This window comes from Aquarana catesbeiana, linkage group LG04 (genome assembly GCF_042186555.1).
Source record: "Aquarana catesbeiana isolate 2022-GZ linkage group LG04, ASM4218655v1, whole genome shotgun sequence".
Lineage (NCBI taxonomy): Eukaryota > Metazoa > Chordata > Amphibia > Anura > Ranidae > Aquarana > Aquarana catesbeiana.
In genome coordinates this window covers 330128186-330153428 of record NC_133327.1, presented here as the reverse complement: position 1 = coordinate 330153428, position 25243 = coordinate 330128186, and the positions used below count along the sequence as shown (strand labels likewise).

At 41.0% G+C, this 25243-nt stretch overlaps 1 protein-coding gene across 4 annotated transcripts in view; it reads right to left on the bottom strand.

The window, feature by feature from the left end:
- Positions 1 to 283: 283 nt before the first annotated feature.
- LOC141140094 (uncharacterized) overlaps positions 284 to 25243 on the bottom strand; it is a 40157-nt gene continuing 15197 nt past the window's right edge. For all 4 annotated transcript variants that reach the window (XM_073626903.1, XM_073626904.1, XM_073626902.1 and 1 more), the window contains 2 exons: positions 22193 to 22279; positions 284 to 2814 (listed from right to left, as the gene is read on the bottom strand). In XM_073626903.1, the coding sequence (XP_073483004.1) occupies positions 2431 to 2814; positions 22193 to 22279 (471 nt within the window). In that variant the 3' untranslated portion in view covers positions 284 to 2430. The remainder of the gene's footprint in view (positions 2815 to 22192; positions 22280 to 25243) is intronic.

Here is a 25243-nt window from a genome sequence, read left to right as displayed (position 1 = left end):
TTGTAAAATAACTCATTCAGTTCAAAATAGAAATGAAAGGTAAAACATTTGTGTAAACATATAAAAAAAAATATAAAAAAATGTTTTCCCTTTTTTAAGTGATGACATTCCCTCTGTTCTCAGCCGCATAAGAGCTGGGAGAGGAAAAACAGCAGCACACTGATCTTCACAGTAAATGGCTGTGAGAGGGGGTGGGGGGCTGATCAGGACAAGTCTAATCATTGAAGGAGAGCAGGCTGAGCTTTCAGCACAGCTAGAGAACTGACCACGCTGTGCTCTCATGTCTAGTGTGATCAGTTTTTAATAGGAAAGCAGAGTGACTGTCAGGGACACGAAGGATTTCACATAAAGGAAGCAAAACAAAAAGAACAGGATACTTTTTCATACAAATACATGGTACAGCAGGCACATCAGGAATATAAAATGTTGGGTTTATAGATTGACAAAGCGATATCCTTATTCTCCAAAAATAATCCATACACATCCAATGTAATGTATTTTTCATGAAACTGTATTTACTGTGTTTTTCTGCCTCTTTGTAATGTCCTCTGTAAGTTCCCAAACTTCTCCTTTTCCGCTTCACCTCCGTTTGTTTGGAACAGTGCACGTTGGTTGCGGTCTTGTACACTGCTCTGTGCACACTACAAATCCCATAGTCCATCTCATCCTGAATACAGTGGGACAATGGCGAATGAACATGGCTAACCTCCAACAGAAAGTCAGATTACAGCAGCAAGAAGGAATTTAGCCCTGGTTCACACCGGTGCGGCACGATTTCAAAGCCGCACATTAGTGCACTGCTGATTTCATTGCGGCTTGCGACTTCATTTAACAGAAGTCTATGCAAGTTGCAATAAAATCAGCAAGTTGTGGCAATATGAACAGTTCCTTTGCCAACAATAACGTGCGACTTGTCATGCGATTTGGAACTGTCAAATCACATGACAAATTGCACCGGTGTGAACGAGAGCTTAAAGAGAGTGCAAATGAAGGTACTTTTTTTTTAATTAAAGTGTAACTAAAGACAACATTTATTTTTAGTTTTGGAAAAACTAGAGAGGAATTAGAGCACTGGTTAGGTTTTTATTGCTGTCTGTGTCCCCATAAGGGGGATCCACTCTCTCTATTTGTCATGTTTACCATCATTGCTATTACCAAAAGTGAAAGCAAAAGAAAATCACAAATTTAGGGTTGTCACCAGAACATGAATAAAAGGGAAATCTTACAATGAGGACACTTGTTCTGGAGACCCTGGTGACAACCAGGGATTTCCTCACTTTAGAGGGATTTCCTCCTGTTTTTTTCAGCGGCAGAGGAGTGAGGCAGAGCGGCTAGGACAGTTCAAAAGCTACAAATACCAAAAACAAATTCCATTATGTTTGACATATACTGTATATCACAACACTGTATAATGACACCTACGTTTTTATGGTTTGAAAAAAATAAGCTGAAATTTGCATTTATTACTGAAACACCTATTGGTTGCAGGAATTATCTAAGCACCATACATGAAGTAATAGTCCTCAGATTAGGCCTGATACTACTGGATAGTGTGGGCATGTTTTCACAGATATATGGGACTATTCTGTAGTCTTATGCCCTGTACACACGGTTGGATTTTCCGATGGAAAATGTGTGATAGGACCTTGTTGTCAATTCCGACCATGTGTAGGCTCCATCACACATTTTCCATCGGATTTTCCGACACACAAAGTTGGAGAGCAGGCTATAAAATTTTCCAACAACAAAATCCGTTGTCGGAAATTCCGATCGTGTGTACACAAATCCGACGGACAAAGTGCCACGCATGCTCAGAATAAATAAAGAGATGAAAGCTATTGGCCACTGCCCCGTTTATAGTCCCGACGTACGTGTTTTACGTCACCGCGTTTAGAACGATCGGATTTTCCAACAACTTTGTGTGACCGTGTGTATGCAAGACAAGTTTGAGCCAACATCCGTCGGAAAAAATCCTAGGATTTCGTTGTCAGAATGTCCGAACAAAGTCCGACCGTGTGTACGAGGCATTATGCCACGTACACACGGCCGGACTTAGCAACGGGCTAAACTCTGTCGGCATTTCCGACGGAAATATTTAGAACATGTTCTATATCTGAATCCGTCGGAAATGCCGACAGAAAAAGTCTGATGGGGCATACACACGGTCAGAATGTACGACCGAAAGCTCCCATCGGACTTTTTCTGTCGGGAAGTCCGGCCGTGTGTACACGGCATTAGCCAGGCATAGCAACTAAGCCCAGCTCTTCCATATTAGCCTGGTTTATAGACAGGCTCATAGACATATACGCTTTTAGGATTATTTACAAGCTTAGTTGTAGCAAGTTCAGGTTCTCCTTCTTTAAAATGGCGGCACTACGACTCTGTATGCAATTTTTTGTTCGCCTTGACTACACTCTGGCAGTATTTTTTTTAAATTTTGTCCATTTGCTTTTTTTGTTTGTTCTTATTTGTATCCTCCCTTGCCAATTTTTTCTCCAGGTTTTCTACCTGATGTACTTCTCTTTCAAGTGACTTCAAAAAGAAAACTTTTTCTTTCACCTGTTTATAAAAAGTCTGCTGTTCGTCAATAAGCTCCCTTTGCATCAGTTCATGGAATTCCCTTATCTTTTGGTTTTCCTCCATAATGCACTCCTCAATGGTATATACTTCTTCCAGTTCCTGGATGATGTTACACAGATGCCTTTGTTTTTTCATTTTTAAGTCTTCATTGTATTCTTTGGTAGTATCTGGATGAGCTGAATCCAAGCATTGTTTTTTTTCTAGAAAAGCGTATCCTTGATCCACTCCTGTGCTCTAATTAAGATAAAAATAAATGCATTTGTTAATTTTATCATAAAGTTTGTGTGAGTACAGCATTCTTGTTTAGTAAAGCACATTAATATACTACAGAGTTTTTATTTCTATGCTTCCTTGCTTTACTACCTTAAAAGACACATAGCAAAACAATAGGGGGCTTGTCCGGGATTTTCACTAAATTTCAATTGAAGCAGACCTGTTTTCTGTAGTGTTTCCAGTTGCTTGTGCTAGGAAAAATGCAGTTTAGGCTGTTTAGTAAAAGCAAGGCTACAGAGGTTTCTGGTGTCCAGGAGGTAGTGTGCAACCTGCTTACCTAGGCCAGAGACAATTAATGGATGCCTGTTGCCAGGGAACTTGCTAGGTATGCACCTCCTTTGAACAGAGCTTGGGGTGAGAGAGTCTATGACTTTTTCTCAGAAATTAGTCTTAAAAGTTTTGGGTTCAGTAAGGAAGTGATGCAGGTGTTACTATGTTTGGATGGCACTTCCTCTACATACAGAATCTGAAATGAAGAGAAAGGTAGAGGTAGAACAAGACTAATTTAAAGGGGTTGTAAAGGTAAAAATTTTTTCACCTTAATGCATTCTATGCATTAAGGTGAAAAAACTTTTGACAGTACCGCCGCCCCCAGCCCCCCCGTTTTACTTGCCTGACGCCTCGAATCTTCGCTCCTCGTCCTCGTCAGCTTCATTGCAGCTCAGCCTGGTCGCTGATTGGCTGCAGTGGATGGATTGAAAGCAGCGCAGCCATTGGCTCGCGCTGCTGTCAATCACATCCGATGACGCGGCGCGCTGGGGGGCGGGGCCGAGTGATACAGCGAGCGGCTATAGCCGCCGCCCGCAAGCACTCACCACCGTGCGAGGGAGCTCGCATGAAGGTGGTAAATGCTTGCGGGGAGGAGCTGAAACAGCCGCCGAGGGACCCCAGAAGACCAGGTTCGGGGCCACTCTGTGCAGAACGAGCTGCACAGTGAAGGTAAGTATAACATGTTTGTTATTTAAAAAAAAAAAAAATAATAACTTTACAACCCCTTTAACCACTTCCCATCTGGCCTATAGCAGAATGATGGCCGGGAAGTGGTTCAGTTATCCTGACTGGGCATCATATGACATCCAGCAGGATAAGCCGCGATCACGTGCCTGTGGGGGCACGCAGCGCGGCGATCGGTGGTGTGTCAGTCTGACACACTGCATCTCCAATCGAGGTAAAGCGCATCTGATAGAGGCTCTTTACCATGTGATCAGCTGTGTCCAATCACAGTATAAACAGGAAAAGCCGTGTATCGGTTTTTCCTCTACTATCGCTGACAGACGAGAGTGAAGGAGAGACGATTAGCTGCTCTCCTGACAGGGGGGTCTGCACTGAATGATTATAGGTGCAGCCCCCCTGAGGATGCCCACCCATGGCCACCAGGGATTCCCACCCATGGCCAGCAAGGATGCCTACCCATGGCCACCAGGGATGCCCATCCATGACCACCAGGTAAGCCCACTAGAGCCCACCAGGGATGGCAATCATTGCCCATTAGGGATGGTACTCTGTGCCCATCAGTGATGCCTCCCAGCGCCTCTGATCAGTGCTGCCTATCAGTGCTGCCCATCAGTGCCACCTATACATGCCCTCCAGTGCCACCAATGAGTGCCCATCAGTGCTGCCTATAAGTGCCCATCAGTGCTGCTTATCAGTGCCGCCTATCAGTGCTGCATATAATTGCCACCTCATCAGTGCCAATCAGTACTGCCTCATCAGTGCCCATCAGTGCAGCCTCATCAGTGCCCATCAGTGAAGGAGAAAACTTATTTACAAAGTTTTTTTTAATTTGTAGTGCAAAAAATAAAAACCCCAGAGGTGATCAAATGCCACCAAAAGAAAGCTCTATTTGTAAGAAAAAAATTATAAAAATGTTGTTTGGGTACAGCCTCGCATGACCGTGCAATTGTCATTCAAAATGTGAGAGTGCTGAAAGCTGAAAATTGGTCTGGGCAGGAAGGTGTATAAGTGCCCTGTATTGAAGTGGTTAAAGAGCAGCTTGCAGTGGCTACTGAGTGCTTATAAGGCACTGCAAGCAAGGGAAGGAATTTAAAAAGTAGGACAAAACTACTGCAGGCAAAGATTATGAACATGTCTAATGATCCCCTAAAAAATGACAAAGGGCCAAAGCCTATAGGTAGGACATGTGCCACTGTAACTTCACACAGGCGGGAAACTGAATCTGATCAACTCAAATAGTGATGGCTGAGTTGAATCAGACAAAAGGGAGGCAAGGCCTATGATCTCCAGGAGACAAACAGGGACTTACTTACGGAGGGTGTTCTTAGAGTAGAAATAGATGGGATTCTTATACCAGCTTTGCTTAACCACTTCAGCCCCAGAAGAATTTACCCCCTTCCTGACCAGAGCACTTTTTGCAATTCGGCACTGCGTCATTTTAACTGACAATTGCACGGTCGTACGACGTGGCTCCCAAACAAAATTGATGTCCTTTTTTTTCCCACTAATAGAGCTTTCTTTTGGTGGTATTTGATCACCTCTGCGGTTTTTAATTTTTGCGCTATAAACAAAAAAATAGCGACAATTTTGAAAAAACGCATTATTTTTTACTTTTTGCTATAATAAATATCCCCAAAAAATAATTAAAAAAAACCAATTTTTTCCCTCAGTTTAGGCCGATACGTATTCTTCTACATATTTTTGGTAAAAAAAATCACAATAAGCGATTATTGATTGGTTTGCGCAAAAGTTATAGCGTTTACAAAATAGGGGATCGTTTTATGGCATTTTTATTAATAATTTTTTTTTTACTAGTAATGACAATGATCAGCGATTTTTATTGTGACTGCGACATTATGGCAGACACATCGGACATTTTTGACACATTTTTTGGGACCATTGTCATTTATACAGCAATCAGTGCTATAAAAATGCACTGATTCCTGTGTAAATGACACTGGCAATGAAGGGGTTAACCACTAGGGGGTGGGGAGGGGTTAAGTCAGTACTAGGGATGTGTTCTAACTGTAGGGGGGATGGGCTAGCTGTGACATGTCACTGATCTCTGCTCCCGATGACAGGGAGCAGAGATCAGTGACTCTGTCACTAGGCAGAACAGGGAGATTTTTTCCTAAAATTGTTTACATCAGCATCTCCCCGTTTGTCCTCTCCGTGAGGCGATCGCGGGTATCCCCGCGGTGATCGAGTCTGTGGGACCTGCAACCTGACTCACGAAGCCCCTGGCTGGCGCGCGTGCGCCGCCGGCGGCGCGCACACGATGGCACGGCGGGGAATTCAAATGGGGCTTACAGGTACGTCCATTTGCCCAGCTGTGCCATTCTGCCGACGTGCGCCAGTCGAGAAGTGGTTAAGAGGTGGAAGCAAATGGCTAGGAACGTTATATTCAGTTACATTGGGTGTTTTTGTTGTCATAGACTGGAGCACATTGCTAGAGATTGCCATGCTGTAAAGACTAACTAGCAGCAGGTTTGTGTTTCCAGGACAGCACAGCATGAAGAGAGATGCAGATTTATTCTTTCCACTGGAAATCTATGCCTTTCTGTGAAAACGTCACAAGGCAACAGCGGGCATCCTAAAATGGTCTTGCGGTCAGAAATGGGCAGAAATGTAAGCAGTTAGCTATATGTTTTGACACAGTTGGAAGGAACATATAATCTGCTTTGTCCTTGAGAGGTGGAGCAGGCAGAGCAGATGACCAAGCCAGATAAGATGAGGCAGATCAGAAGAAGAGATGAAAACGTGAGGGGAAGATGCAGATGATTTCCTAATGATGGCTGAATTGGATTGGACTTTCATCTGAGCATTTCCATATGGTCTGGAGGACAATAAACTGTCAAAATAGGTCAAAATTGATTTTTTTTACTCCCATTTACAATAGAGGGGGGGTTATTTCACCCTCTTCTGGACAAAGGCTTTAAGAGCTGCTGAGAATTGCTAAGTTTCCAATTTTTCCTATATTATGCTACAAAAATCAAGAGGTGGAATGTGTTTCTGTGGCTATTTTGGTGATTTTTACAGCATAAATATGATATGAAATAATACATTTTAGTTTCCATGTGTTGTTTTTAGAAGTTAGGCTTCCTCCATTCATATGATAATTAACTAGTTCGCCTGGTTTCATGGAGCTCATGGAGCAGGAAGTGATGTTGGCGAGAAGTAGGGGGGAGGGAACAAAAGACTTTAGTGTGGGGATGACACAAAATCTACAACCCATCTACAAGTAATTGTTTAGTATATCCCTATCGCATACGCTGTCATGCTAGAAAGGATAGATACCTTGTGCACGTGTATATTATATGCATATTTTGTGATACTCTGTATGTTGTGTATTGTTTTCCTAAAATTGTACACTAAGCACATTAGTATACTACAGAGGGTTTTTTTATGCTTCCTTGGTTTACCGCACAGTGATCTTAAAAGACACAAAGCAAAACACGAGGGACTGTAGAATCCTCATGGAAGCAATTGGTTGTTCAAGTTGAATACTGTATCTTTTAGCCTGTTGCTGTTGTCTCCCTTGAAAATAAAAGGTTTGCAGTTTTTTTCCCAGTACATAAACCCAAATGCTCAAGCTATACAGTAAAACCTTGGATTGAAAGTAAATTGGTCTGAGAGTGGTTTGCAAGACAAGCAAATTTTTTGTATCAATTTTGACTTTATAAACGAGCGATGTCTTGATATACAAGTAGCATCATGTCACAACTGGGTATAAAAGAGAAGAGAGGTGCCTCTAAGTGTAGCAATATGGTTACATTTAATGAAGGTACAACATTTACTGTAGCAACTCATAGTTGATGAATAAAACAGGCACATCTAAGTATGCAGGCACCCGGGTAAAGCTGTCCATATAGACCATCCTCCACACCGCAATCTACGTCATCCCTTCTACACTGCGCTCCATAAGCGCTTCAAGCCTCACTTTCAGAACGCTCTACTGCAGGGTAATCTTCCCAGTCACAATTGCAAACTGACAGCCGTGAGAGCCAGCGGTGCTAAATATGGTCTGTGTGGACAGCTTTACCCCGGATGCCTGCATACTTAGATGTGCCTGTTTTAATCATCAACCTTATGAGTTGCTAAATGTTGTACCTTCATTAAATGTCACCATATTGCTACACTTAGAGGTGCCTCTCTTCTCTTTTATACTCTGTAGCTCCTACTGGATTTTGCGTCTAATCCTCTTGTGAATATTTTTAAATCTTGTGACGTGATAATGATGTATTGCAACCCACGTGAAGAATAAAAATGTGGCGCTATTCTAATCACTCTTTCCGTAATATTACCATTACAAGTGAATATCCTAAACTAATAACCCTTTTATTCAAAGGGTGTGAATCAAACAAATAATTAGTGAAAAATAGTGATAATAAAAATCAGAAAATAAAAACAAAAAAACAAAAAACAAAAAACACCAAAACGCAATGAAGTGACTTCAGTGACTCAGTGATATTGCTGAAAATCGCAGATGTGTCACTTCTATAATTAAGTGTGCAGTTGATCAATAACACACTCAGCATGAACTTCGTGACTAAATAACATAAAAGGTCCAATAGTAAGTGTACATATGTGAAATAAAGAAAGTCCGTGATGAAGATGCACAATAAATAGTGTCACAGCAAATCTTGGAAGATCCTGCAGTAAACTTGAACTCTCCACCACACCTCTGTGTTCAGTGTTCCCTCTCCCAATAGACAGTCTCTTACCAACTCTGTATGCCTCCACTTTCGTATGAGGCTAGCAAGCATAAGAATATCCAGGCAATCAGAAGGGGTTAAATGTATTCCATTCAGGGACTCGTTCCATATGTAAATGAGAAAGAACTCCCAATAGTGTGATAACGTAAAAACTTTTAATATCCACACTACAAAATACACTACAAAAGGTACACTCACATTGTGTCAACTTTATAACAGCACATCAAAACACTCCACGGCACTCTGTGCACAGCAATCTCAACAAGGTAATCTGGGTGGTCTATCCTAAGGTTTTCACATAGGGTGTGTGGTCACGGCGGACCTCAATGCCAACAGCGTGTGTAGGGATCTATCTCACCCACTCCTCGCTCGCTCTTCCAGTGACTCCTCCGTCTCCCTGACAAGTGAACCGCAGCCCCTTGTTCTCTTAAGCCACACAGTCTCTGGTGTTTATCCTTCTCTCGGCCTTGCCCCCGACATGTTTCGCTACAACTGTAGCTTATTCATGGGATAGGCCGCTCAGATTGTCAATCTACTTATATAACCTCCCTCCCCTCTGTCTGTCTAAGGGGATCTCAGTGCGCATGCGCGTCCCGCGTGTCCCGCGCATGCGCAGTTAGAGTGTCCCCATAACGCGCAAACCACAGCTATATGCAGCTGTCTGTTTATCCTGTCATGTTATTCTCTGCAGCGGTTTCAAGTTATTGACATCCCACTGCTCAATATCTATGGATCTAGGTGTCCTAAAACCCAATGACAGTTTGAAAGTTATATTGAATGTCCTGGAATGTATTTCAGAGCGCTTTATGCGCTTAATGCTGATACAAACTACACAATATAGGAGTGCTTTAATTCCCTCTCCATTGATCCGAGGGATCCAGAGCTTCTCAAATTGTCAGCTAGTACTCTCATTGGTCTGTAGCATTGAGTGTCCTCACTAACACACACCAAAAAGAGGTATAAAACCATATATTAATAATCTGTAGCTCTAGAAATTAAAAAATATAAAAAATATATATATAATGCATAAAATTATATCAAATGGAAGAATAGGCTTGGCTAAATTCAAAATAAAATGGGATCAGACATATTGCATCTGATGTTACTACAACTGCCTCTATTAATATCAGTTATATGTATCCAATTTCAGGAATATTATTACAGTATTCCAAAAAATTCTGCCTGAAACCATTGTATATCTATAGCTATATCACATATCATTATATTAGGATATCTATACTCCATATTCTCACATAGGTAATATATCCATTAATTCTAATTGGCATGGTCATATCTCGAAGCTATCATCTGATTATCTTCAAAGAATAATAAATCAGAGACATACATACAGTACGTACAAAAATATATATAAAAAATATATATATAAAAAATATATATATATAAGGATAAAAAAATTATTATGTAAAAAACTGGACAATCTACTAACAGGCACCGCATTATCTTACTGTTAGGAAAGTTCTGTATTCATCTTATCACAAAATAACACCATTTATCCTGCAGGAAGTATGAATACAACTCTGGGGTGTATGGGGAAACAGTACCAATTTACCTGGAGGCAGGGATTAATGTACCAATCTTAAACCCGAGAAAATATGCCTGCTCAGCTAAAAATCGTTGATGAAGCAATTGAGGTCTAGCTCAATGTTGAGCCCCCTCGGAGTGAGGCTTTTAAACAGGAATATCCATTCCGTTTCTCGGCGTGACAAATCCCTCACTCTGTTCGAGCCTCTCCAGGAGGGGTATACCACCTCTAAGCCACAAAATTGTAGCAAGGATGGGTCCCGTTGATGTTTCTCCCTAAAGTGCATAGACACGCTATGATACTTGTACCCATTTCTTATGTTGGTCAGATGCTCACTAATCCTAATCTTTAGTTGCCTTTTCGTTCTACCAACATAATACAAGCCACAGGGGCACCACATGAGATATACAACATGTGTGGTGGTGCACGTGCTAAATTCCTTGATCTCGAACCTATCCCCCTCTCTGTTGGTGACAGTGGTGACACCTCTATTCCTAACCTTTACTGTCTTACAGCAGACACACTTCCCACAGCAATAAAAGCCCTTAAAACCAAAGGACAAAGATCTTGAATTAGGTGGATCAAGGATCTTTTTCACTATTTGGTCCCCTATACTCGGGGCTCTTCTATATATAAACCTCGGCTGAGTTGACAAGATATCCCCCAGATATTTGTCTCTACATAGTATGTGCCAGTATTTTCTAAAGATATGCTCAATGTCCTTATACTGACAATGGAACCCGGATATAAAGCTTAATCGATGTCTGGTTTCCTCATTTTGTACTCCTTTTTCTTTCAGGCATTCCTCTCTAGGGATCTCAGCAACTTCCTCTATTATTTCGGCTAATACGTCTTCCTTATAGCCCTTCTGCATAAATTTTTCCTTCAGGATATCTGATTGAGTTAGGAAGTCTTCCTTCAACGTGCAATTCCGACGGATCCGCAGCAGTTGGCCCTTCGGTATGTTTTTTATCCATGATGGATGATGTCCACTAGCCACGGACAAATAACTGTTGCGGTCCGTCGGTTTGAAGTACACCTTGGTTTTCAGTGATCCATTCATTTTTTCTATAGTGACATCAAGAAAATTGATCGACTCCTCACTAACTTGGTATTCCAATTTAATATTGTTTGTATTGTTGTTAAGGTGTTTCAAGAATACCTCCAACGATTCCTTCGTGCCCTGCCATATTAGCAAAATGTCATCAATGAACCTTCTGTAGAAGACCATTTCAGGTCTATTGATGTTAAAAATGCGTCTGTCCTCCCATTCAGACATGAACAGGTTGGCGAGGCTGGGGACGTATTTTGCCCCCATTGCCACGCCAACCTGCTGGGAATAGAAGTGTCCATCGAACCAGAAGTAGTTGTGGGACATGCAGAAATCTAGTGCATGTCCCACAAATTTCTTCTGTGCAAAAGGAATATCGTCCCGTTTGCTGAGCGCCCAATTGAGGGCCAGCGCTGCATCTTCATGCTGTATATTGGTATACAGCGACGCTACGTCGGCTGTCACCAAATAAGATGTCACTGTGGAGTCAAGCTTCACTGGTTCCAACAATCGTAGCAAGTCCGAGGTATCCTTCAGATATGCTTTCGTTGTCTTCACACTGGGTTGTAGGAACTTGTCTAAATATTCTCCCAGTCTCGCAGTAACAGAACCAATCCCGTTTACTATGGGTCGCGGAGGTGGATGTAGGGTGTTTTTATGCACTTTAGGTAGTGTATATATCACTGGTATGCGACTTGCGCTTGGAACTAAATACCTTTTTTCCTTAGGGTTCAGGGCCCTCATCCCAAATCCCCATTCTACAAGCGCAGCCAATTGTATACTATATGAATCTGTGGGATCTGACTTCAATTTCATATAAGTATTTTGGTCACTCAGTAGTTCCACCAGTTGATCATGGTAAAATTTCTTATCCATGATTACCACACCACCACCCTTATCCGCTGGACGGATAATGATGTTTTTCCTATTTTCCAAGGATTCGATCCCCTCCTTAATGTAATAGGGATTCACCCCTTTTCTAACAGGTAATTCCTCGATATCTTTTAAGACGAGATTTTTAAATACCTCCACAAAGTGGTTGTTTTGAATCAAGGGGTTAAAGATGGACCTGTTCTTTAGGCCACTGTCTATATTAACCGGGGTCCGTGAAGCCCTCATATTTGCTTCCACTGGGTGACTCAGAAAATGCTTTTTTATGTTCAATGTCCGAATGAACTTGTGTGTGTCAATATATACCTGGAATTTATTCATTTGTTTTTTAGGTGCACACTTTAGGCCTAAATTTAAGATGTTAATCTCCTTGTGGTCTAACGTCACCCCACTTATATTATAAATTCCGGTATTCACATGTCCCTCGGCCGTTTTTTTGGGTTGCCTTGATCGGCCAGCCCTGCATCCCCTCCTTCTCTTGGTGGGGGCCCTGCGTATGTGCCTTGCGTGTGGGGGGGTCCAAACTTTCCCCCCTTCTGGTATTGTGTTCGGGGGTGTCCCCTCGGTGTTCCCCGTTTCCCTCCCCTCCCCCGTTGTCCTAAAAAAGAATGGTTATATGGTGGTGGGTCATAGTAGCCCTCATCTTCCAACTCTGCATATCTATTATACAACGGGATTCCATTATTCCTATCCGAATAATGGTTCGGTGGGGGATGTTGTCTCCACTGTTGATGTTCCTGTGGAGGATGATATCCTCTTGGTTCATCTCCTCTATATGGTGACTGATAATAGTAATCATCTCTTCTTTGTGGGGTGTTAATTCTGTGGGGTTTCGGTGTTTGATAATTGTACTCTCCCCTTCCCTGTCGTCCTGGTCTGGGTGAGTATCCGTATCCTTCATTGTGATTGTTATTCCTCACCTGGTGGTCCCCATTGTGGGTGGCACCACTAGGTCCTTGTTTGTTCTTTTTTAACAAAGCTTTTTGTCCGCCTTCCTTCTGTATAGGTTTAGATTGGGCTTTTCCCACAATGGGTTCTGTTTCCTGACTTGGATCCTCTGCAACGCCTTCCTGGTTGTCACTATTATTACTTTGCCAGGAGTAAATCTTGTTCGTCCTAAAATCATTCGAGTCTCTCGTGAATTTCTTCACCTTCTTTTTTTGTATTTCACGATCCATCTTCTCTAATTTTGTTTTCATTTTAGTGTTAAAATCTTTAATTTGGTTGGATTCCTTGATGGGTTCCAATTTCTCTTGCAACAACCTAATATTCTCATTAATCCTACCAAGTTTGATATGCTTTCTTTTTAAAACCAAGCTTTGTAGTTCCCTACCCGCTCTGTTAAAAAATGCCAGCCATTCTTCCATAAAATGCGGGTCATTAAGACCATCCTGTGGGGGTACTTCCCACCTAAGGCTCCTAAAAATTAAGTTTTCCTTCTGGTAGTGTTCAAAAGTGAACACATCCCACCACGCTTTTAATTGTTTCTCAAGGAGATTTTCCAATGATCTCAATGTTCCTGCAAAATCCTCCTCATCCACAGTCATAACTTGATTACTTGAGAAAACATGTTCAGGATTCATTTGTCTATTAGACAAATAATTAAAAGGGTCCATGGCTGCTAATGGATATCAAAATCAATAAATGAATAAACGGTCCCTTTATGTGTAACGTCCTACATACACACAATTAACCACCACTGCGCCTCGGAGCAAATCAATTAAATGGTGATAAACATCAATTGGTAAAGCCTATCTAAAGCTGCCACTTAGTGTATAATAGTATCTAAAAAATATTTTTAAATCTTGTGACGTGATAATGATGTATTGCAACCCACGTGAAGAATAAAAATGTGGCGCTATTCTAATCACTCTTTCCGTAATATTACCATTACAAGTGAATATCCTAAACTAATAACCCTTTTATTCAAAGGGTGTGAATCAAACAAATAATTAGTGAAAAATAGTGATAATAAAAATCAGAAAATAAAAACAAAAAAACAAAAAACAAAAAACAAAAAACACCAAAACGCAATGAAGTGACTTCAGTGACTCAGTGATATTGCTGAAAATCGCAGATGTGTCACTTCTATAATTAAGTGTGCAGTTGATCAATAACACACTCAGCATGAACTTCGTGACTAAATAACATAAAAGGTCCAATAGTAAGTGTACATATGTGAAATAAAGAAAGTCCGTGATGAAGATGCACAATAAATAGTGTCACAGCAAATCTTGGAAGATCCTGCAGTAAACTTGAACTCTCCACCACACCTCTGTGTTCAGTGTTCCCTCTCCCAATAGACAGTCTCTTACCAACTCTGTATGCCTCCACTTTCGTATGAGGCTAGCAAGCATAAGAATATCCAGGCAATCAGAAGGGGTTTAAAAATATTTTTTAGATACTATTATACACTAAGTGGCAGCTTTAGATAGGCTTTACCAATTGATGTTTATCACCATTTAATTGATTTGCTCCGAGGCGCAGTGGTGGTTAATTGTGTGTATGTAGGACGTTACACATAAAGGGACCGTTTATTCATTTATTGATTTTGATATCCATTAGCAGCCATGGACCCTTTTAATTATTTGTCTAATAGACAAATGAATCCTGAACATGTTTTCTCAAGTAATCAAGTTATGACTGTGGATGAGGAGGATTTTGCAGGAACATTGAGATCATTGGAAAATCTCCTTGAGAAACAATTAAAAGCGTGGTGGGATGTGTTCACTTTTGAACACTACCAGAAGGAAAACTTAATTTTTAGGAGCCTTAGGTGGGAAGTACCCCCACAGGATGGTCTTAATGACCCGCATTTTATGGAAGAATGGCTGGCATTTTTTAACAGAGCGGGTAGGGAACTACAAAGCTTGGTTTTAAAAAGAAAGCATATCAAACTTGGTAGGATTAATGAGAATATTAGGTTGTTGCAAGAGAAATTGGAACCCATCAAGGAATCCAACCAAATTAAAGATTTTAACACTAAAATGAAAACAAAATTAGAGAAGATGGATCGTGAAATACAAAAAAAGAAGGTGAAGAAATTCACGAGAGACTCGAATGATTTTAGGACGAACAAGATTTACTCCTGGCAAAGTAATAATAGTGACAACCAGGAAGGCGTTGCAGAGGATCCAAGTCAGGAAACAGAACCCATTGTGGGAAAAGCCCAATCTAAACCTATACAGAAGGAAGGCGGACAAAAAGCTTTGTTAAAAAAGAACAAACAAGGACCTAGTGGTGCCACCCACAATGGGGACCACCAGGTGAGGAATAACAATCACAATGAAGGATACGGATACTCACCCAGACCAGGACGACAGGGAAGGGGAGAGTACAATTATCAAACACCGAAACCCCACAGAATTAACACCCCACAAAGAAGAGATGATTACTATTATCAGTCACCATATAGAGGAGATGAACCAAGAGGATATCATCCTCCACAGGAACATCAACAGTGGAGACAACATCCCCCACCGAACCATTATTCGGATAGGAATAATGGAATCCCGTTGTATAATAGATATGCAGAGTTGGAAGATGAGGGCTACTATGACCCACCACCATATAACCATTCTTTTTTAGGACAACGGGGGAGGGGAGGGAAACGGGGAACACCGAGGGGACACCCCCGAACACAATACCAGAAGGGGGGAAAGTTTGGACCCCCCCACACGCAAGGCACATACGCAGGGCCCCCACCAAGAGAAGGAGGGGATGCAGGGCTGGCCGATCAAGGCAACCCAAAAAAACGGCCGAGGGACATGTGAATACCGGAATTTATAATATAAGTGGGGTGACGTTAGACCACAAGGAGATTAACATCTTAAATTTAGGCCTAAAGTGTGCACCTAAAAAACAAATGAATAAATTCCAGGTATATATTGACACACACAAGTTCATTCGGACATTGAACATAAAAAAGCATTTTCTGAGTCACCCAGTGGAAGCAAATATGAGGGCTTCACGGACCCCGGTTAATATAGACAGTGGCCTAAAGAACAGGTCCATCTTTAACCCCTTGATTCAAAACAACCACTTTGTGGAGGTATTTAAAAATCTCGTCTTAAAAGATATCGAGGAATTACCTGTTAGAAAAGGGGTGAATCCCTATTACATTAAGGAGGGGATCGAATCCTTGGAAAATAGGAAAAACATCATTATCCGTCCAGCGGATAAGGGTGGTGGTGTGGTAATCATGGATAAGAAATTTTACCATGATCAACTGGTGGAACTACTGAGTGACCAAAATACTTATATGAAATTGAAGTCAGATCCCACAGATTCATATAGTATACAATTGGCTGCGCTTGTAGAATGGGGATTTGGGATGAGGGCCCTGAACCCTAAGGAAAAAAGGTATTTAGTTCCAAGCGCAAGTCGCATACCAGTGATATATACACTACCTAAAGTGCATAAAAACACCCTACATCCACCTCCGCGACCCATAGTAAACGGGATTGGTTCTGTTACTGCGAGACTGGGAGAATATTTAGACAAGTTCCTACAACCCAGTGTGAAGACAACGAAAGCATATCTGAAGGATACCTCGGACTTGCTACGATTGTTGGAACCAGTGAAGCTTGACTCCACAGTGACATCTTATTTGGTGACAGCCGACGTAGCGTCGCTGTATACCAATATACAGCATGAAGATGCAGCGCTGGCCCTCAATTGGGCGCTCAGCAAACGGGACGATATTCCTTTTGCACAGAAGAAATTTGTGGGACATGCACTAGATTTCTGCATGTCCCACAACTACTTCTGGTTCGATGGACACTTCTATTCCCAGCAGGTTGGCGTGGCAATGGGGGCAAAATACGCCCCCAGCCTCGCCAACCTGTTCATGTCTGAATGGGAGGACAGACGCATTTTTAACATCAATAGACCTGAAATGGTCTTCTACAGAAGGTTCATTGATGACATTTTGCTAATATGGCAGGGCACGAAGGAATCGTTGGAGGTATTCTTGAAACACCTTAACAACAATACAAACAATATTAAATTGGAATACCAAGTTAGTGAGGAGTCGATCAATTTTCTTGATGTCACTATAGAAAAAATGAATGGATCACTGAAAACCAAGGTGTACTTCAAACCGACGGACCGCAACAGTTATTTGTCCGTGGCTAGTGGACATCATCCATCATGGATAAAAAACATACCGAAGGGCCAACTGCTGCGGATCCGTCGGAATTGCACGTTGAAGGAAGACTTCCTAACTCAATCAGATATCCTGAAGGAAAAATTTATGCAGAAGGGCTATAAGGAAGACGTATTAGCCGAAATAATAGAGGAAGTTGCTGAGATCCCTAGAGAGGAATGCCTGAAAGAAAAAGGAGTACAAAATGAGGAAACCAGACATCAATTAAGCTTTATATCCGGGTTCCATTGTCAGTATAAGGACATTGAGCATATCTTTAGAAAATACTGGCACATACTATGTAGAGACAAATATCTGGGGGATATCTTGTCAACTCAGCCGAGGTTTATATATAGAAGAGCCCCGAGTATAGGGGACCAAATAGTGAAAAAGATCCTTGATCCACCTAATTCAAGATCTTTGTCCTTTGGTTTTAAGGGCTTTTATTGCTGTGGGAAGTGTGTCTGCTGTAAGACAGTAAAGGTTAGGAATAGAGGTGTCACCACTGTCACCAACAGAGAGGGGGATAGGTTCGAGATCAAGGAATTTAGCACGTGCACCACCACACATGTTGTATATCTCATGTGGTGCCCCTGTGGCTTGTATTATGTTGGTAGAACGAAAAGGCAACTAAAGATTAGGATTAGTGAGCATCTGACCAACATAAGAAATGGGTACAAGTATCATAGCGTGTCTATGCACTTTAGGGAGAAACATCAACGGGACCCATCCTTGCTACAATTTTGTGGCTTAGAGGTGGTATACCCCTCCTGGAGAGGCTCGAACAGAGTGAGGGATTTGTCACGCCGAGAAACGGAATGGATATTCCTGTTTAAAAGCCTCACTCCGAGGGGGCTCAACATTGAGCTAGACCTCAATTGCTTCATCAACGATTTTTAGCTGAGCAGGCATATTTTCTCGGGTTTAAGATTGGTACATTAATCCCTGCCTCCAGGTAAATTGGTACTGTTTCCCCATACACCCCAGAGTTGTATTCATACTTCCTGCAGGATAAATGGTGTTATTTTGTGATAAGATGAATACAGAACTTTCCTAACAGTAAGATAATGCGGTGCCTGTTAGTAGATTGTCCAGTTTTTTACATAATAATTTTTTTATCCTTATATATATATATTTTTTATATATATATTTTTTATATATATTTTTGTACGTACTGTATGTATGTCTCTGATTTATTATTCTTTGAAGATAATCAGATGATAGCTTCGAGATATGACCATGCCAATTAGAATTAATGGATATATTACCTATGTGAGAATATGGAGTATAGATATCCTAATATAATGATATGTGATATAGCTATAGATATACAATGGTTTCAGGCAGAATTTTTTGGAATACTGTAATAATATTCCTGAAATTGGATACATATAACTGATATTAATAGAGGCAGTTGTAGTAACATCAGATGCAATATGTCTGATCCCATTTTATTTTGAATTTAGCCAAGCCTATTCTTCCATTTGATATAATTTTATGCATTATATATATATTTTTTATATTTTTTAATTTCTAGAGCTACAGATTATTAATATATGGTTTTATACCTCTTTTTGGTGTGTGTTAGTGAGGACACTCAATGCTACAGACCAATGAGAGTACTAGCTGACAATTTGAGAAGCTCTGGATCCCTCGGATCAATGGAGAGGGAATTAAAGCACTCCTATATTGTGTAGTTTGTATCAGCATTAAGCGCATAAAGCGCTCTGAAATACATTCCAGGACATTCAATATAACTTTCAAACTGTCATTGGGTTTTAGGACACCTAGATCCATAGATATTGAGCAGTGGGATGTCAATAACTTGAAACCGCTGCAGAGAATAACATGACAGGATAAACAGACAGCTGCATATAGCTGTGGTTTGCGCGTTATGGGGACACTCTAACTGCGCATGCGCGGGACACGCGGGACGCGCATGCGCACTGAGATCCCCTTAGACAGACAGAGGGGAGGGAGGTTATATAAGTAGATTGACAATCTGAGCGGCCTATCCCATGAATAAGCTACAGTTGTAGCGAAACATGTCGGGGGCAAGGCCGAGAGAAGGATAAACACCAGAGACTGTGTGGCTTAAGAGAACAAGGGGCTGCGGTTCACTTGTCAGGGAGACGGAGGAGTCACTGGAAGAGCGAGCGAGGAGTGGGTGAGATAGATCCCTACACACGCTGTTGGCATTGAGGTCCGCCGTGACCACACACCCTATGTGAAAACCTTAGGATAGACCACCCAGATTACCTTGTTGAGATTGCTGTGCACAGAGTGCCGTGGAGTGTTTTGATGTGCTGTTATAAAGTTGACACAATGTGAGTGTACCTTTTGTAGTGTATTTTGTAGTGTGGATATTAAAAGTTTTTACGTTATCACACTATTGGGAGTTCTTTCTCATTTACATATGGAACGAGTCCCTGAATGGAATACATTTAACCCCTTCTGATTGCCTGGATATTCTTATGCTTGCTAGCCTCATACGAAAGTGGAGGCATACAGAGTTGGTAAGAGACTGTCTATTGGGAGAGGGAACACTGAACACAGAGGTGTGGTGGAGAGTTCAAGTTTACTGCAGGATCTTCCAAGATTTGCTGTGACACTATTTATTGTGCATCTTCATCACGGACTTTCTTTATTTCACATATGTACACTTACTATTGGACCTTTTATGTTATTTAGTCACGAAGTTCATGCTGAGTGTGTTATTGATCAACTGCACACTTAATTATAGAAGTGACACATCTGCGATTTTCAGCAATATCACTGAGTCACTGAAGTCACTTCATTGCGTTTTGGTGTTTTTTGTTTTTTGTTTTTTTGTTTTTATTTTCTGATTTTTATTATCACTATTTTTCACTAATTATTTGTTTGATTCACACCCTTTGAATAAAAGGGTTATTAGTTTAGGATATTCACTTGTAATGGTAATATTACGGAAAGAGTGATTAGAATAGCGCCACATTTTTATTCTTCACGTGGGTTGCAATACATCATTATCACGTCACAAGATTTAAAAATATTTTTTAGATACTATTATACACTAAGTGGCAGCTTTAGATAGGCTTTACCAATTGATGTTTATCACCATTTAATTGATTTGCTCCGAGGCGCAGTGGTGGTTAATTGTGTGTATGTAGGACGTTACACATAAAGGGACCGTTTATTCAATCCTCTTGTGAAGGCTGCATTTGTGGATGGACACTTTATGGTTACACCACCTGGTCACATTGCTATAATCTTTTTGTATGGAATATAAACTGAAGGATTTATGAATAAATGGTTGTGGAACGAATCATCTGAATTTCCATTATTTCTTATGGGGAAATTTGCTTTGATATACAAGTGCTTTGGATTACAAGCATGTTTCCGAAATGAATTATGCTCACAATCCAAGGTTTTATTGTTCTTGCTTATTTATTATTACACCAAAAATTTGAAGTGGAATTAAACCTTCTCTAAAAAGAATAGAGCTTTTAGTCATAATGTACTAATATGCACAGCATATTGGCATATTATGGCAAACTTACTTGGCTAGTGATCCCCTCCAGCATTGCCATGTCAGTGCCTCCACCAGTCATGGGTGCTGCTATCCTTTCCCTATTGTCCTTCTGGGTCCCGACTCTTCAGCTGCTTGGCTGACTGAGCCATGATGATGTCACTTGCAACTTACATCATCACGGCACAGAGCAGTGCTACAAATGTATGCTGAGCTGCACATATGTGGCTAGGAGTAAACAAACACTGACACGCAGGGAGACCAATAGGGTATTTTCTGTCATAAAAATACTACCTGTTAGTTTTTTTAATCAAATTCCACTTTAAAAAGTGATCTTGTGGCAAGTAGATTGCGCATGTCTGACCACCACCTTATGGCTACAAAAAGCTATACACAAAATATATAGAGCTATTTTAGTATTACATTATAGGTTAATGTAGCTGCTCATGAGATCGTAAGAGTCATAATTACCTTTTGCAGAAGGAAAGATCAGGTTATGTTACAATAAATTATGCAAAATAAATATATCAGGAATGCTAAAAGGTATGCAAAAGGGTTGAGCTATATTTAACACATGTAGAACTGGCATTATGAAAGAAATAAGTAGAGCAAATATGTTTAATATGTTACTCCCTTTGTGAATTCATGCCTATCTTTAAACCACAAAGTAGAGATGTGGGTTTGAACTTGGAGTCCTGGCTTCAATTTTCTCCAAGGACACTAACTTTTATGCACTTTTTTTCTGTAAAAAGTCCTAACCATTCAGGTGGGCTCCCACCCAAAACTGACTAGTGAATGTGTGTCTGTATGATTATGGCAGGATATTTTAACTTAAAATTATCTTAATTTGTGTTTTTTATTAAAATAAGAACATGGTATGGCTTCTTACCTCCTCTTTGGCAGCTCCCCTGCCAGCGCTTTCCGCTCCTCCTCTCTTTTGAGTGTCCCCATAGCAAGCCTTGTACTAAGGGGACACCTGTGGGGGATTGATCCTGAGCCAGGCTTTGTGTGTTCGTAGATGGCTTGGCTCTGCTCCTTCCTCACAGGGTTTGACTGACAGCAGCGGAAGCCTATGGCTCCCACTGCTTTCAGTGAAGCCCGTGAATCCAGGAAGAGAGGAGAGCAGGAGCTACTGGTGGGGCTGTGCTGGATCGAGAGATGTGTCAGGTAAGCGTTTAGAGAAAAGGGAGGAAGAAGTACTGGAGTGTTTTTTTTACCTTAATGGAAGGTAAAAAAACATGTATATTTACAACCACTTTAAGGTACAAGTCTATGTTTTAACTGATGAACTGTCTTTCCTCCCCTATTCGGTTATATAGCACTTGTGCCCACTGCAGGAGCCCAACAGGAAAATACAAATAAACACCTCCCAGTATTGGGGGCAAGGTAAGGTAAGGTGTCATTCAGTAGGCACCCAACAAACATATTCACCTGTCTTACCTACTTGCAGGTATGAACTATCCTACTGCCCTAGATTACACTTAATAAACATGGCACATTATATGTTAGTATGAATAAACATTTGGCGTACATTTTGAGAGATATGGTATACAGGCAGGTGTTGCTGGTCATTTTCTAAGTTGTTAGACTTTTCTTGATTAAGTACATCTTCCTCCTCCTAAGTAATAAAAAGAGCAATTATGTTATTACTATAATTAAACAGAAATAAACCATACATGTGATAATGCACTAGTTCTATAAGCAAGCACGTCTAAGCCCATTGCTTGAACAGGTTATTGGGAGGGGTGTACAGTGATATAATCTTTTCTGTACTTATGCCTTTTACTTAACGTGATACTAAACACACGCTGTTTAATTCACATTGTCTCTTCTATTTCTGTATGTGGATGATGGCGCTGTAATTATTTTAATAAAAAACAAGTACCTTTTTCCTAATCAATATACAGCTGTCACATGACCCAGCTCTTTCCCAGCCTGTCTGCAGGGAAACATAAGCAGGGGGAGCTTCTAGTCCTCTGCTGCTGGTCACATGTTCAAAATAAAAAAAGCAGCCTTTGGAATACAGAGTAAACATAAATAATATCAATAAACTGCTTTAAATTGGCATACAAATATATATTTAAAATAAAATCTTTATTATTTTGTGGAAAAACCATAGTGTGAGTGTCACGCCCCTCCAGCCTGTGTCTTAGAATAAGAGGGAGGTGAAGCCTCCATTAATCTATGTGTAATATCCCGCTCCCATTTTTTTTAGCTGGTTAGTGGGCATGGAGGAGGAGGGAGGGAGTGGGCTGTCATTTATCACTGTGTATACGTCCACATGTGTGACTTTATAATCACATGGGCTGCTCAGATGTGATAGGGAGGAAATGCTCAGTATAGAAAGTCACTGAAAACTGAGCATGTGCAGAGTTGCCACCACAGCTGCAAATCCCTAGCTGAATTGGGGGCACAGACAGAGGGTGGAGGCAGAGAACAGCAGGATCAACCAGGTTTTTTCCACAGTACAGAAAACAAATCTCAGAGTGTGAACAGCATGTAATACATCATTTATTGAGAGTTTTTTATGATGTGGATTTAGTGACACTTTAAGAAAAAGCAGAGAGAAGAAATTATAGACCATGCTAGCTGATGCTATTAAGCTGAAAGGCATATCTCAGGCAATCTTAAAAAAAAAGCCTTGAGATACACACAGTGAACATAGACTTCAGTTTTTCATGAAAACATTGGTGTAGTGCAGTGGTTCTCAACCCTGTCCTCAAGTACCCCCAACAGGTCATGTTTTGGGAATTCCTCTTAGATAAAATAGCTCTGCAAAATACCAAGCCATTGACTGATTTAAAGCACCTGTGCAAGATAAAGGAAAACCTGCAAACATGGCCTGTTGGGGGTACTTGAGGACAGGGTTGAGAACCACTGGTGTAGTGCACCAGGTCTTTTCTGACACTTTTTGTTTACATTTAACAATCAGTATTTGTTTGCTGGAAAATTTCTTAAAACCCCAAACATTATATATATTTTTTAAAGCAGAGGCTCTGGAGAATAAATTGGTGGGTGTTGCAATTTTTTATGTCACACGGTATTTGCGCAGCGGTTTTTCAAATGTAATTTGTTTGGAAAGAATACACTTTGTTGAATTTTAATGCACAAAAACACAATATAATACCCAATAGTTTGGTACAATTTAAAAGATGATGTTATGCTGAGTAAATAAATACCAAACATGTCATGCTTTAAAATTGCCCACGCCTATGCAACCGCGACACACAATGTAAATTTTACTATCCATGGGCAACTCTTTAAGAGCCTTTACAGGTTACCACTTTAGATTTATACAGGAGGTCTGTTGCTAGAACTACTGGCCATGATCTGATGTTCACGGTGATACCTCACATGTGTGGGATGATCGCTGTTTGTGTGTGTCAAGATCGACTTGTACGTTTGCCTTTCTACGCTAGCACAGGGGATGGGGGCACTTAAAAAAAAATGTAACGGTTTGTTTTGTTTTTTTTACACTGTCTCTTTAATTTTTAAACACTTTTATTGTTATCACAGGGAATATAAATATCCCCTGTGATAGCAATAGGCAGTGAGAGGTACTCTTTATGGAGAGATATGGGGTCTATTAGACCCCAGATGTCTCCTCTGCCCTTAAACGCATCTGATCACACCAAAATCGATGTGATTAGATGCTTTCCTGTTTTAAAAATGGTGCTGTGGAGGTTTACATCCGGGGAAACCGGAAGTGATGAATGCTCATTCCTATATCATAGAGGTGATCAGAGCTGCTCCAGCTTCTACTTTTGTTGGCTGGTTGCTCGGGTCTCCTGGTGGGACGAGAGAGCCCGATAAAGCTGTGGAAGTCCCCCCTCCTGCCACTTGTAAAAGCAATCCAGCGGCTAGTTAGCTGCTAGGATTGCTTTTACAAAAAAGCTGACCGTCGGCTCTAAAAAAAACAATACTGGGATGATGCCTGCAGCTGCAGGCATCATCCCGGTTTAACCACTTGAAGTCCAGCAGTGACGTACCAGTATGTCCCTGGTCGTCAAGTGGTTAACGTTGAATTTCAGGCATGTGTATTTTTACACAGTTTCAGTGGCCCAGCTTGGACCAATGTAAGTATGTATGACCATACGTGTGGGATTCCCCTGGAGGATGGAAATCATCGAAGTAGGAATTGCTGTTATAGTAATGTCCGCTTGCTTCCGGGTCCTATGCCGAGCAGCTGCCCTGCTGCTTACTGAACACAGGAGTTTTTGCTCGCTTGGCATGGATGCCATTCAGAGAACGCTTTGCTATTTCTCAATGGGTGCAAAGCATTCTCTGATTGGCCAAAGTGGAGATTGTAATGTCTCTGCCTCTCCATCTCGTCCAATCAGAGAGCACTTTGAACTGCATTCATTTAGAGTTCAGCAGTCTGAGGAATGTAGTGTTAGTACATAGTTCAAAAGTTTGTGGTACTATTAGATTAGTGATGGTCTGTGGTGAAGTGTGTGGGTGCAGGAGCAGTCAGTGACTAACTGTAGTGCATGGGTGCAAAGGTTTAAAGAGCATAACACTACTTGAGTAAATACTGGCAAGTGACTTTTGTGTACTGAAAGGGGCATTCATTAGTAAGATG